We start from the raw sequence: 15,556 nt of genomic DNA on the forward strand, positions 1-15,556 counted from the left end.
CCTGGCTTCATCGGTGAGAGGGCTGATGCTGAGCGAGCTGACCAGCAAGAACTAATGAGAATTGCCAATACAGAAATGGGCCATTCGGCCCCTTCTGCTCAGTGCTGGTGTTTCTGCTCCACACGAGCCTCCTCCCCAACCCCCTCTTCACCTCACCCCATCACCGCACCCTGCTACTCCTTTCTCCCACACGTGTTTATCCAGCTTCACCCACCCCCCCGTCTCAATGCATCTCTGCTATTCACCTCGACCACTCCCTGTGGGAGAGAGTTCCACAGTCTCGCCACTCTGAGTGACTGTCATACATTGAAGGCCGACTAATTCAAACCTACCTGCGTGGAAACATCTCCTCTGCTTCTACCCCTATCAAACACCCCCATCTTTCTGAAGATCAAAACAGGTCACCCCCCTCAGCCTCTCCTCTCGACATGAAATAGCCCCCCAGCCCGTTCAGCCTTTACTGAGATCTCTCACCCGCAGCTGAAGAAATTGGGAGGCAGAGATGTTGTATTTTATGATCGGCGATATATTTGAGTGGAATTTGTAATGTTACTCTTGAGGGTGAATGCAGAAGGGCTTCCTGTTGCTGTCGGACGCTGTGTAATGTTGGTTCTCTTCCCATTACAGTTCCCTGATGAGACTTTGCGAAGTAGCGAACTCCTCAACATGATTGTTGCCGTCATTGACTCTGCACAGGTCAGTCCCCAGCACCAAACGTCTGCTTCACATGGTATTGAGCGGGTTGTATCTCATATCCTCACGGCAGAACTGGCCTTAGATGCATCAGCTCCCTCCCCTTCGCTTGCTGAGTTGCTTAAGGGCAGCGTGGGACGAAAGCATGTGATAAAAGACCTGTACCCCAGTGTTATACTGTGACAGACCCGTCCCCACCAGTACTGTACCCCAGTGTTATACAGTGACAGACCCTTCCCCACCAGTACTGTACCCCAGTGTTATACAGTGACTGACCCGTCCCCACCAGTACTGTACCCCAGTGTTATACAGTGACAGACCCTTCCCCACCAGTACTGTACCCCAGTGTTATACAGTGACTGACCCGTCCGCACCAGTACTGTACCCCAGTGTTATACAGTGCCAGACCCGTCCCCACCAGTACTGTACCCCAGTGTTAGACAGTGACAGACCCGTCCCCACCAGTACTGTACCCCAGTGTTATACAGTAACAGACCCGTCCCCACCAGTACTGTACCCCAGTGTTATACAGTGACAGACCGGTCCCCACCAGTACTGTACCCCAATGTTATACAGTGACAGACCCATCCCCACCAGTACTGTACCCCAGTGTTATACAGTGACAGACCCGTCCCCACCAGTACTGTACCCCAGTGTTATACAGTGACAGACCAGTCCCCACCAGTACTGTACCCCAGTGTTACACAGGGACAGACCCGTCCCCACCAGTGCTGTACCCCAGTGTTATACAGTGACAGACCCGTCCCCACCAGTACTGTACCCCAATGTTATACGGTGACAGACCCGTTCCCACCAGTACTGTACCCCAGTGTTATACAGTGACAGACCCATCCCCACCAGTACTGTACCCCAGTGTTACACAGTGACAGACCCGTCCCCACCAGTACTGTACCCCAGTGTTATACAGTGACAGACCCGTCCCCACCAGTACTGTACCCCAGTGTTATACAGTGACAGACCTGTCCCCACCAGTACTGTACCCCAGTGTTAGACAGTGACAGACCCGTCCCCACCAGTACTGTACCCCAGTGTTATACAGTGACAGACCCGTCCCTACCAGTACTGTACCCCAGTGTTATACAGTGACAGACCCGTCCCCACCAGTACTGTACCCCAGTGTTATACAGTGACAGACCTGTCCCCACCAGTACTGTACCCCAGTGTTATACTGTGACAGACCCGTCCCCACCAGTACTGTACCCCAGTGTTATACAGTGACAGACCCGTCCCCACCAGTACTGTACCCCAGTGTTATACTGTGACAGACCCGTCCCCACCAGTTCTGTACCCCAGTGTTATACAGTGACAGACCCGTCCCCACCAGTACTGTACCCCAGTGTTATACAGTGACAGACCCGTCCCCACCAGTTCTGTACCCCAGTGTTATACAGTGACAGACCCGTCCCCACCAGTTCTGTACCCCAGTGTTATACAGTGACAGACCCGTCCCCACCAATACTGTACCCCAGTGTTATACAGTGACAGACCCGTCCCCACCAGTACTGTACCCCAGTGTTATACGGTGACAGACCCGTCCCCACCTGTACTGTACCCCAGTGTTATGCAGTAACAGACCCGTCCCCACCAGTACTGTACCCCAGTGATATACAGTGACAGACCCGTCCCCACCAGTACTGTACCCCAGTGTTATACAGTGACAACAGTGACAGACCTGCCCCCACCAGTGCTGTGCCCCAGTGTTATACAGTGACAGACCTGTCCTCACCAGCATTGTACCCCAGTGTTATACAGTGACAGACCTGTCCCCACCAGTACTGTACCCCAGTGTTATACAGTGACAGACCCGTCCCCACCTGTACTGTACCCCAGTGATATACAGTGACAGACCCGTCCCCACCAGTACTGTACCCCAGTGTTATACAGTGACAGCAGTGACAGACCTGCCCCCACCAGTGCTGTGCCCCAGTGTTATACAGTGACAGACCTGTCCTCACCAGCATTGTACCCCAGTGTTATACAGTGACAGACCCGTCTCCACCTGTACTGTACCCCAGTGATATACAGTGACAGACCCGTCCCCACCAGTACTGTACCCCAATGTTATACAGTGACAGACCTGTCCTCTCCAGCATTGTACCCCAGTGTTATACAGGGACAGACCTGTCGTCTCCAGCATTGTACCCCAGTGTTATACAGTGACAGACCTGTCCCCATCAGTACTGTACCCCAGTGTTATACAGTGACAAACCCGTCCCCATCAGTACTGTACCCCAGTGTTATACAGTGACAGACCCGTCCCCACCAGTACTGTAGCCCAGTGTTATACAGTGACAGGCCCGTCCCCACCAGTACTGTACCCTAGTGTTATACAGTGACAGACCCGTCCCCACCAGTACTGTACCCCAGTGTTATACAGTGACAGACCTGTCCCCACCAGTACTGTACCCCAGTATTATACAGTGACAGACCTGTCCCCACCAGTACTGTACCCCAGTGTTATACAGTGACAGACCTGTCCCCACCAGTACTGTACCCCAGTGTTATACAGTGACAGACCCGTCCCCACCAGTACTGTAACCCAGTGTTATACAGTGACAGACCTGTCCCCACCAGTACTGTAGCTCAGTGTTATGCTGCAACATATGAGACTTTAAACTGAGACCCCGGTGTACCCTTTCCGGTAGATCTAAAAGATTCCACTGGACATTATCCAGTGTGCTGGCGAATAATTATTTCTCAACCAAGACCACTGAAAAACATGTGGGTGTTTATCCTGAAGCTGTTCGTTGACTCTTGCTGTGTGCACATTGGCTGCTGCATTTCCCACGATCCTGCAGTGACTGCACTTCCCAAGGTACCGCGGCGGCTGTGAGGCCGTTTGGGGAGCGCTGGATAAACACAGCTCCTCCGTTTGCTTCCCCCCCGGACTGCTGGATGCTCCGGCACTGAGACGGTTAAATGCAAATGCCTCCGCAGCTAAGCTCAGGAAACATGCCAGATCATTCTGCAGAGGAATCAGCTGGGGTGCCGAACCACGCTATAGAATTTTTAATAAGCTGCTTGATAGTCAGGGAGGGCAGAGGTAGGATATTATTTTCACCCTGACAAGCTGCTCAAAAGTTCCCCGGAAAAGCCCTTTTCACGCTGATCCCTGTCCGAACCCTTTCATTATCCCACTCTCCTTGCAACCATCCAAACCTGATTCGAGCACAGCATATCCTACAGGTTGGAGCTTGAAAACTCTGCTTCCCCTGAAGAAGACTGAATATTTCTCGGGCTGATGTGCCTGAATCCACATCGCTTGGTTCAGCCCCAGTGTTACCGAAGATGTTAGCAGCTGGCCAGATGTGGCTAATTGGGAATGCAGATTTGACTGGTTATACCCCTGATTGGTATTAAGTAATAAATGAGTAATAGATGCTCATTGGGCCTCTATGGTCTCTTATGCTTATTTGCACACACTCCGCTGATCTTTACCCTGCTGTATTTTATTTTTGTTGTAAACTGATGAGATGTCAAGCAGAGTGCGTGGATGTTCTTTTTGTGATTGATGAGAGTTTCTGCTACTTGGGCACTGGTGATTGTTTCACTGAAGGTACATGAGGTGCATATGTGCACGCGGCTTTTCGCGTGGACTTGCTGCTCTCTGCTCAATGGCTATCGTTAAAGCGCAGCCTGCCGTCGCCACCTCTGGAGTTGGTGAGCCCTTTGTCGGACAGCGCTGCTGCGGGACTGAGCTGTCCAGTCTCGGGCTTGAGCCCTGGCCTTTGCTGGTAGCTGGCGCACCCGTATCAAGGCACGAGGCGTGGGAGCCAGTCGGGGCTTCCCGCTCTCGCTCGCTCCCCCGTGGCTCCTGCGGGTGCTGATGTCGCTCAGGTTCTGCTGCGAGGCCCTACTTTGCCGAATAGCCGGCTGGAGCTTTGAGTGTGAGGAGCACGGGCGCCGGGTTCTACCCTTAGTCCAAGTCGGCAGCTTGGGAGGGAGGGGTGAAATTGCGGCGTCCGGTCACAGATTATTAATGATCTCACTGGATAGCAGAGAAAGGTCGAGGGGCTAAATGACCTCCTGTTCCTAACGCAAAGCTTCATTCCCCCCTGTGCTGGTGCCGGTAGGCTTACCAGTCGCAAGGAGTTGACCATTTCCACGTCACGTCTTGACTCTTTTTGTTTGGTTTCACGATGCCCCTAATCGTTACTGGCAGAGTAAAATTGAAGAGCAGAGGAGTCATGTTTAACCTGTACAGGACCTTAGTGAGACCCCACTGTTTGGAGTTACTGAGCACCGTTCTGACCTCCAATTTACTAAAAGGACATAGAAGGTGTTGGAAAAGGTGCAAATAAAGGTTCACAGGGAGTGACACCCGAGCTGAGAGGTTATAACCAATGGGAAAGATTGAAAGAGAAGACTGTGGAGGTGACCTGATAGAGACCTTTCAAATAATGAAATGGTTGATCGGGTGGACACAAAATATTTCCACCTGTGTGGAGAGGCTGAAATTAGGGAACATAAATAACAGGTCACCACTGATAAATCCGATGGGGGGCGTTCAGGAGAAACTTCTTTACCCAGAGAGTGGGGAGAATGTGGGACTCGGTCCCACGGGGAGCGGGGAGAATGTGGGACTCGTTCCCACGGGGAGTGGGGAGAATGTGGGACTCGCTCCCACGGGGAGTGGGGAGAATGTGGGACTCGCTCCCACGGGGAGTGGGGAGAATGTGGGACTCGCTCCCACGGGGAGTGGGGAGAATGTGGGACTCGCTCCCACGGGGAGTGGGGAGAATGTAGGACTCGCTCCCACGGGGAGTGGGGAGAATGTGGGACTCGCTCCCACGGGGAGTGGGGGGAATGTGGGACTCGCTCCCACGGGGAGTGGGGAGAATGTGGGACTCGCTCCCACGGGGAGTGGGGAGAATGTGGGACTCGCTCCCACGGGGAGTGGGGAGAATGTGGGACTCGCTCCCACGGGGAGTGGGGAGAATGTGGGACTCGCTCCCACGGGGAGTGGGGGGTGGTTGAGGTGAATCGCAGAGACGCTGGATAAACACATGAGGGACAAAGGAATGGAAGGAGATGAAGGGAGGGTGGAAGGAGATGAAGGGAGGGTGGAATGAGATGAAGAGAGGGTGGGAGGGGATAAAGAGAGGGTGGAAGGAGATGAAGGGAGGGTGGGAGGAGATGAAGAGAGGGTGGGAGGAGATGAAGGGAGGGTGGAAGGAGATGAAGGGAGGGTGGGAGGAGATGAAGGGAGGGTGGGAGGAGATGAAGGGAGGGTGGAAGGAGATGAAGGGAGGGTGGGAGGAGATGAAGGGAGGGTGGGAGGAGATGAAGGGAGGGTGGGAGGAGATGAAGGGAGGGTGGGAGGAGATGAAGGGAGGGTGGGAGGAGATGAAGGGAGGGTGGGAGGAGATGAAGGGAGGGTGGGAGGAGATGAAGGGAAGCTGGGAGGAGATGAAGGGAGGGTGGGAGGAGATGAAGGGAGGGTGGGAGGAGATGAAGGGAGGGTGGGAGGAGATGAAGGGAGGGTGGGAGGAGATGAAGGGAGGGTGGGAGGAGATGAAGGGAGCGTGGGAGGAGGCTTGTGTGGAACCTGGCCGTGTTGGGCCAAGTGACCTGTCTCTCTGCTGTTGGCTGGATGTAAATCCGTGTAGCAGTGGGATTGATCTGTGAAGGTCGTGGAGTGAAAGCTGCAGGGTAACTGCCTGATGCACAGTGACACGGTGCTTGGTTTAATTAGACAGCTCGTGGAGCTGGCCATATCACAGAGCCATCGCTGAACGTCTCCTTGAAAGGAAGCCAGTTGTCAGATGAGCACACAGCGTGACTGAAATAATTACTCTGCCATACAAACTAGGAACAGGAGGAGGCCACTCGGCCCCTCGAGCCTGTCCCACCATTCAATAAGATCACAGCTGACCTGACTGTATCCTCAAATCCCACATTCCCATTCCCACCTAACCCCCGATAACCTTCCCACCGCCCCCCCCCCCCCCCACCCCCTTGCTTATCAACAAATCTCTCCAGCCTCTGCTTTAAAAATATTCGAAGACTCTGCTTCCAGCGGCTTTTGAGGAAGAGAGTCCCTGCTGGAGTTGCTTTCCTGTTCGAACCCCAAAACTTTGATAAGCACCATCTCCTTTGTTTATCATTTCTCTTTCATTCTGGAAACATGGCTGCAAACAATTTTAATGCATGTCTTTGGTGAAGTGAGTGTTTACCATGTCATTGGGGAAACTGACCTGGAGGAGTTACTATCGATAGTAATCCAGATCATTGTTGGTTTCAGTTCCTTCCTCGGCAATCCCTCTGGGACCTTCCTATAGCCTTGTTGGCCGTGTCAGTGGCCGACGCGTTCATCGCTGTTTCGAGAGGGGGGCCTCAGGGTGAAGGCGACTGATGTGTGATCGCTTAAACCCTGCTTCCATCGGGTGTGCTACCCTGTAGTGACTGCTGGTCCTGGCCAGAGCTGCCGTGTTTATTGCCAGTGACTGTAGAAACTCAGGGGATCAGGTTGGAAGGTAAACTTTTGTGCAGGATGTAGGAGCCCAGGAGAAAAGCGTCAACCCCGCTGCTTTACTCGTGGAGAAACCCTACCTGTAATATTGCTGCCTACAGTCAACCGCGTGCAGCGTGCAGTGCAGTGCCTCACTGCAGAAACATGACGTCATGAGTCACTTTAGTCCCTGCCAAGCGGACACAAAAGATCACATTGCACTATTCGGAGAAGAGCAGAGGATTTAGCAGGTGGTGCCGCGGGCTTGTGACTGGACCAGTAATCCAGAAAACATGAGCAGAAGCTGCAAATTTGAACAGTTTTGTTCCAGAAATCTGGAACCAGTAAAAGCGCACCATGAAGTTGTCGGATTGTTGTGGAAAATCCAACGGGCTCACCAGTATCCATTTCGGAAAGGGAGGCTGTGTCCTTCGCCTGCTTAGCGGGGTCTGTCAGAGGCTCTAGACCCACACCAACATGGGTGACTTCCAACTGCCCTCTGAAATAACCTAGCAAACCAGTTGAGGGGCATCTCGGGATGGGCAATGAATGCTGGCCTTACCAGCGACCCTAACATCCAGGCAATGAATTAAGAAAGAGGCTCTCTCTCATTCCCCCTCAACCAACCTCACCAAAAACAGATAAGTTAGAGGTCTTCCAAATGATGGAAGGGTTTCGGGAGGGTGGACATAGGGAAGATGTTTCTGCCTGGCGGTGGGGGAGATCAGAACTCGGGGCCATCAATGTAAGATAGTCGCTAATAAATCCAGTGAGGAATTCAAGAGAAACCTCTTTACCCCAAGAGTGGGGAGAGTGTGGAACTCGCTCCCACAGGGACCGCCCGAGGTGAATAGCAGGGATGCATTGAAGGGGGAGGTTGGATAAACACACGAGGGAGAAAGGAGTAAAAAGGTTATGCTGACAGGGTGGGAGGAGACTCACGTGAGCTATAAATACTAGCACGGACCAGTTGGGCCGAGTGACCTGTGTCTGGACTGTAGATTCTGTGTCATTCTGTGCAACTGACAGCTCCGTTGGTGTTTCTGGGATCTTGCTGTGCTCAAATTGACTGCCGCGTGTGCAGCCTTCGAAACAGCTCACTGCACCTCTAGAAGCGCGAATACGATTAGGTGCCAGGCAAACGCTCGTGGCTTCTCGTGTTGCAAAACAGAGGCCCACAGAGCAGGGAAGCAGCGAGTGCTCGGGTTGCAAGAGGAGGACGAGACTGAGTGAGGGAGGCTCGGAGTGGGACAGTCTGAAGGTTAAACAGTAAACTCTTCCCTCAACACAGGGAGGAGGGAGATGTGGCAAGCCCCTGCAGACTGATCAGTAGCGCTGGTGGGTTATTTAAGCTCTGGTTGCGTACGGTTGTCATGTCTTTCTCAGGAGCAGCATGGCCCAGCGATTGGAGCACTTTTCCCAGGAACACAGGTTAAAAGTTGGGTGGAGTGCAGGTGCAATAAAACACAGCCATACACCGCACTGAAATGGGTAACGGAATATGGGCCTTTATCTCGAGGCCTGGAATACAAAGGCATGAAAGTTAGGTTATTGTTGTACAAAGAACCATCTAGACTTACTGCACTTAACTCTGGGCGCTACACCTCAGAGAGGATATAATGGCTTTGAGGGGTGGGTGGGTGGGTGCAGCGCAGACCCACCAGAACGTTCCAGAGGGCAGGGTGCACAGACCAGGTTTGGATTCCATTATGTGCAAGGGTGACGTGATTGGAGGCGTTCAGGATGATTAAAGGAGTTTTGATAGGGGCAAGTAGGGAGAGCCCATTTCCCCCGATAGGGGAGTTGGTAATTAAGGCAGCGTCACCTTAAAATGAGAACCAGGCCGTTCGGGGGACCGATATCGAGAAGCACTTCTTCACGCGGAGGGGAGTGGGAATCTGGAACACACTTCCCCGGGAAGCTGTTGCGGGTTGGGTTGGGTGGGGTGGGGGCTGTGATGTTAAAACTGTGTTGGATTTTTTGATAGGCCAACGTATGAAGGGTCACGGAACCAAGATGGAGGTAAGGTACAGATCAGCCATGACCCGACTGAGTGGCGGAACAGGGTTGAGGGGCCGAAGGGCTGCCTCCTGTCCCGGTGTAACCAGTTACCAGGGAACAATACTGGGCTCAAAGAGACAGTGACTTCCCGGGAAGTGGGAATGATTTCGGAAAACCGACCGACCTTTGGGGCTTTCCCTGATGCTACAAGTAAAGGGTTTTAGGGGCAACTTGGAGGTTTGAATCCATTAATTCAATTTAAAATGTCGCTTGTTTGTGTTTCAGCTGCAGGAGCTGGTGTGTCACATAATGATGGGGAACCTGGTTATGTTTCGCAAGGATTCAGTTCTCAACATCCTGAGTAAGTCTCCCCCACCATCCCTTTCCCGCCCCCGCCCACCCCCCCACCCCCCAAAAACTCTTTATTTAACCGGAATCATTTCGCTGAGTGCGGGAGTAGCCGGGAGTGAGACCCTTGGCTCATTCGGCTGCGCTCTCGCCCGACTGAGCCTCAAGGTTGTGTGGCTTCAAGCTGCACTTTGGGGCCTGAGCCTGTAACCCAGGCCGACCTGCGGTACAATCCGGAGGGAGTGCTGCATTGTCAGAGGTGCCGCTGGAGACAAGCAAGCGAGCCCCTCCCCTCCCCCCACAGCTTTCCGTGCTTCATTTGAATGATCAAGATCCCGTACATCTACATGAGGGGCAGGTCACGACCACCCCACTGTCCTGGTCAATATTTACCAATCAACCAACCAATAGCATTAAAGAAAACCGAGGCAGCAATGGCTGGAAACGCTCGGCAGGTCTGGTCAGCGCCTGTGGAGAGGGAAACAGAGTTAACGTTTCATCAGAACAGACCTGAATGTTCTTTTGATTTCAGGCTTTCAGCATCTGCAACATTGTGTGTGCGCGCGCCACCAAAAAAAAAATCTCATTGCTGTTTGTGAGATGTTGCTTTGCACCAGTTAGTGTAACCTTGCCCTCTTGTGCCTCCCCAGTTTCTATCACTGCACCTTTGGCAGCTGCCTGGACCCTAAGCTCTGGAATTCTCTCTCCTCCTTTAACACACTCCCGAAAACCGACCCCTTTGACCAGGCTTTTGGTCGCCTGCCCTTAAACCTCTCCGTAATGTGGCTCGGTGTTGAGTTAGCCCCTTGGATAACGCCTCGGGACTTTTTTTTTTTAACTGCATTAAAGGCGCTACGTAAATGCAAGCTTATTTGTCGCGTTGACACCCAAAGAGCGAGATTGAGGCTGGGAGGGTCAGACAGACGGGGGTGTGAGGGGATTGGAAATTGCTAAATTGCTCGAGGCGCGAGTGCAGAACTGCAGTCACGTCACCACAGCTCCGACTCTCAGAGAACTAAAAGCTCCTCATTTATTACATTGTCTGCCATCCACACAGGAAATTACCTCCTCCAGCTGGGGTAGGTGTAAAACTGACTGGGTTTTAAATTCGGCATTCAGGAGATTGATGCGCTTCTTTTGTAAAGCAACAATGAAGAAGGCTGGGCAGTCGTGATAACATCCAGACATTTCCTTTCATCGTGACCTTATCGGTGCTTGTGCGAGCCAACAAATCTCTGGGAGGCTGCGAGTCGTTCAGATAGGGGAGATATAAACTCCCTCGCTTTCCCATTATCTATCTATCTCTCTCTCTCTCTCTCCCTCTCCTCGACTGCCCTTTTACATAAAATACAAATTAAAAATACGCACGCAGTGTTCGAGCTTCCTCTCCTTTCGAACCTCGCTTAACCTGGCCCTTGAAACTTGGCCCAGATGTTTCTCCTTTGAGCTCCCCCCCCCACCCTCCGCTCTCTGTTAGATTCTGGTCACTCTGAAATAGCTGCCCCCTGCGAGGTGATCATAGCGGAGGCTATTCATCCCATTGTGCCTTTGGAAGAGCTGTCCAGTTATTCCCGCTGCTCTTGCTCTTTCCCCGAATTCCCTGTAAAAAAAATAAATTCCCCTCCAAGCATTTACCCGATTTCCCCCTTTTGGCAAGTTCCTATTGAACCTGCTTCTGCTGTCCTTTCAGACAGTGTCTTCCAGGTCACAACAACCCGCTGGGTTTATTTTTTTTTAAAAAAATTCTCTTCATCCCCCCCCCCTTTGATTCTTTCTCCAAAACACCATTAAATCTGTGTCCTCTGATTACTGTACCTTCTGGCCGTGGAAACAGTTTCTACTCATTTAGCCCGTCAACAATGCTTCTATTAAATCTTCCCCTTCCCCCTCAACCATCTCTGCTCTAAGGAGGAACAATCCCCAACTTCTACAGCTTCTCCAGGTTAACCCGTCCCCGGTATCATTCCAGTAAACTTCTTCTGTCTGCTCTACATAAAGCGCTGTGCCCCAGGATTGGATGCAGTACTGCAGCTGAAGCCTAACCGGTGATTTATGAAGGGTGCAGCTTAACCTTGCTTCTGTGCTCGCTTCCTTTGTTAGTAAAGTCAAGGATTGCTTCTGCTTTTTAAACGGACTCCTTGCCCTGCTGCCTTCAAAGATTTGTGTATCTATACCACCCCCCCACACCTCTCTCTGTTCCTGCACCCATTTTAAGATGAGTTCCTGTTACTTCTCCTCCTGATTGAAAGTTTAAAATCCCTGGATCAGGGCTGTCTGTGAGTGGGGGGGCAGCACTCACAGGACGGACTCAAGAGGTCACTTACCAAATGGAAGAAATTGGATTTGAGGAAAATGTCAGGAGTAGAGCGAGACAGAGCCTTCTCGTTCAGGAACACTGGGCTGTTCAGTGACAGCGCAGCCAGAGAGATTTACAAGGAGCTGGCCACTTGGGTGCCCTTGAAGGTTGATTCATTGAGGTTGTGGGAGCGGGGCCGCGGTTTCTGCTTTGATTGAGCTGCTGCAGAGTTGACCCTGTTTCTGACGCTCTCGTCCGCGCCATCAAGCAGAAAGCAGAGTGCAGCGATATGCCCGGGGTATTGATGAGAATCAAAGCCTTGGAAACCGCAAGCCTTTGTAAAATATGCATCCAGGGCTTGGAGTGGGAAGGCGAGAGGGTCTAGTCTGAGGGAGGAACACAGCCCTCTCAAAGTTGAGAGCCTGTCCCTTGTGTTGAGTTAGATCCTAGGTTGAACGCACTACAATTGCCAAAGATGATGACGAGCGGAGACAGGAGAAAGAAGGCAAGGTCTGCCACCGCTATAACAACAACCACTTGCATTTACATAGTGTCTTAAACGCCAACGTGCTTCACAGGCCCGTAATCGAACAGAGTTTGATCCCGGACCCGCTAAGGAGATTTTAGGGCAGGCGACCCAAAAGCTTGGTGAAGGAGGTCAGCTTTAAGGAGCGTCTTATAGGAGGAGAGAGGCAAAGAGGTTTCGGGAGGGAAATCCAGAGCTTGGGGTTCAGGCAGCTGAGGTCATGGCCGCCAGTGGTGGAGTGATGGGAATGGAGGGGCCTGAGTGGCCTCCTCCTGTTCTTGTGCAACAGGCTCATGGGAGCTGAATGGGCCTCCTCCTGTTCCAATGTCACAGGCTTGAGGAGGTTGAATGGGCTCCCCCGATCCCATTCCAGTGTCACAGGCTCGAGGGGGCTGAATGGCCTCCTCCTGTTCCTGTGTAACAGGCCCGAGGGGGCTGAATGGCCTCCTCCTGTTCCTGTGTAACAGGCCCGAGGGGGCTGAATGGCCTCCTCCTGTTCCTGTGTAACAGGCTCAAGGGGCTGAATGGCCTCCTCCTGTTCCCATATAACAGGCTCAAGGGGCTGAATGGCCTCCTCTTCCTGTGTCCCAGGCTTGAGGGGGCTGAATGGCCTCCTCCTGTTCCTGTGTAACAGGCTCAAGGGGCTGAATGGCCTCCTCCTGTTCCTGTGTAACAGGCTCAAGGGACTGAATGGCCTCCTCCTGTTCCTGAGTCCCACACTCAAGGGGCTGAATGGCCTTCTGTTCCTGTGTAACAGGCTCAAGGGGCTGAATGGCTTCCTCCTGTTCCTGTGTAACAGGCTAGAGGGGCTGAATGGCCTCCTGCTGTTCCTGTGTAACAGGCTCGAGGGGCTGAATGGCCTCCTCCTGTTCCTGTGTTCCTGTGAAGCTGCCAATAAAAACTCAAATTTCCTGCCCTCCATTTTGAGGGATTGGGAAGTGTCCCGAATTCTGCACTGTTTCCCGGCCTTGGTGCACACAGGGTTCGGTCTGAACTGGATATTTTGGGAAACCGGGCTTGGGATTTTGGTAGCAATGCCAAAGTTTGATTTGGTCATTGTAGAGAACATCGGAGTGTCTCAGCGCAGGGGGTGCTACCTACCGTTCCTGGCCAGCGTTTATATAGCGCCTTTCGCAACCGTAGGACGCCCCAAATTACTTTACGGCCGATGAAGCACCTTTCAAAATTAAAATGGAAAGCGCTGCGAGTCCTCAGCAGCTCAGGCAGCATCTGTGGAGAGAGAACAAGTTCACCTTTCAGGTCGATGACCTTTCATCGGGAATGGCCAAAGGTTGACGTGGGGGCTTTGGAAACCAATACAGAGACATGGAAAGGAGGGGAGGGGAAGAAAACAAAAGTGGAGAAGGTCTGTCTTCAGGTGGAAGACCGGGAAAGATTAAATGGCAGAAGGGATAATGGTGCGGGGCAGAGAGATGGTCACGGGGCAAGTCTAGAGGGAGCCGTGAATGGTCACAGCAGAGCTGTGACCCATGGCTGCCGTCCGGGGTCATGAGGAGCCCTGGTTACAACCTGAAGTTGACCAAATCAGTGAATCTCGAAAGATGTCAGGTGCCTTGTCGGGAGAGGAGAAGCTGCTCTCCGATCCTGTGTGGCACGGAGTATTTGGAAGTGGGCACTGTTGCAATGTTAAGACCGCGAACGGGCAGCTCTACGCTCTGTCCACGATCGGCAGTGTGAGAATGACCGGGTCATCTGTCTGTCTCTGGTTTCGTGAGGCTGGTTGATTGGTAAATTTACAACACAAAATAAGAAACCTAAGAAGGGAAGCTGATAGGAGCAAGAGTAGCCCCTTTGAACCATTGAGTGTAATCGTGGCTAATGATCTGCCTCATCTCCACTTTCCCCATATCCCTCGATTCCCTGAGAATTCAAATAGCTGACTAACTCAGCATTCAACATATTCAACAATGGAGAACCCGCAACTCCTCACGATGGAGAATCCACAACTCCCATGCCCCTCACGATGGAGAATCCACAATCCCCTGCCCCTTACGATGGAGAATCCACAACTCCCCTGCTCCTCACGATGGAGAATCCACAATCCCCTGCCCCTCACGATGGAGAATCCACAATCCCCTGCCCCTCACGATGGAGAATCCACAACTCCCCTGCTCCTCACGATGGAGAATCCACAACTCCCCTGCTCCTCACAATGGAGAATCCACAACTTCCCTGCCCCTCACGATGGAGAATCCACAACTCCCCTGCTCCTCACAATGGAGAATCCACAACTCCCCTGCCCCTCACGATGGAGAATCCACAATCCCCTGCCCCTCACGATGGATATTCCACAATCCCCTGCTCCTCACAGTGGAGAATCCACAACTCCCCTGCCCCTCACGATGGAGAATCCACAATCCCCTGCCCCTCACGATGGAGAATCCACAATCCCCTGCTCCTCACAATGGAGAATCCACAACTCCCCTGCCGCTCACGATGGAGAATCCACAATCCCCTGCCCCTCACGATGGAGAATCCACAACTCCCCTGCTCCTCACAGTGGAGAATCCACAACTCCCCTGCTCCTCACGATGGAGAATCCACAACTCCCCTGCTCCTCACGATGGAGAATCAACAATCCCCTGCTCCTCACAATGGAGAATCCACAATCCCCTGCTCCTCACAATGGAGAATCCACAATCCCCTGCTCCTCACAATGGAGAATCCACAACTCCCCTGCTCCTCACGATGGAGAGTCCACAACTCCCCTGCTCCTCACGATGGAGAATCCACAACTCCCCTGCTCCTCACGATGGAGAATCCACAACTCCCCTGCTCCTCACGATGGAGAATCCACAACTCCCCTGCTCCTCACCATGGAGAATCCACAACTCCCCTGCTCCTCACGATGGAGAATCCACAACTCCCCTGCTCCTCACCATGGAGAATTCACAACTCCCCTGCTCCTCACGATGGAGAATCCACAACCCCCCTGCTCCTCACGATGGAGAATCCACAACTCCCCTGCTCCTCACCATGGAGAATCCACAACTCCCCTGCTCCTCACGATGGACAATCCACAACTCCCCTGCTCCTCACGATGGAGAATCCACAATCCCCTGCTCCTCACGATGGAAAATCCACAAACCCCTGCTCCTCACGATGGACAATCCACAACTCCCCTGCTCCTCACGATGGAGAATCCACAACTCCCCTGCTCCTCACGATGGAGAATCCACAACTCCCCTGCTCCTCACGA

General features: G+C 52.7%; 1 protein-coding gene across 1 annotated transcript in view; it reads left to right on the top strand.

Moving 5' to 3' along the window:
- The window catches only part of ints3 (integrator complex subunit 3), a 97,075-nt gene that overhangs the window by 60,514 nt on the left and 21,005 nt on the right, over positions 1 to 15,556 (top strand). The window contains exons 15-16 of the mRNA XM_078534115.1: positions 628 to 696; positions 9,452 to 9,527. Of these exons, the coding sequence (XP_078390241.1) occupies positions 628 to 696; positions 9,452 to 9,527 (145 nt within the window). The remainder of the gene's footprint in view (positions 1 to 627; positions 697 to 9,451; positions 9,528 to 15,556) is intronic.

Source organism: Cetorhinus maximus, chromosome 36 (genome assembly GCF_964194155.1).
Source record: "Cetorhinus maximus chromosome 36, sCetMax3.hap1.1, whole genome shotgun sequence".
NCBI lineage: Eukaryota > Metazoa > Chordata > Chondrichthyes > Lamniformes > Cetorhinidae > Cetorhinus > Cetorhinus maximus.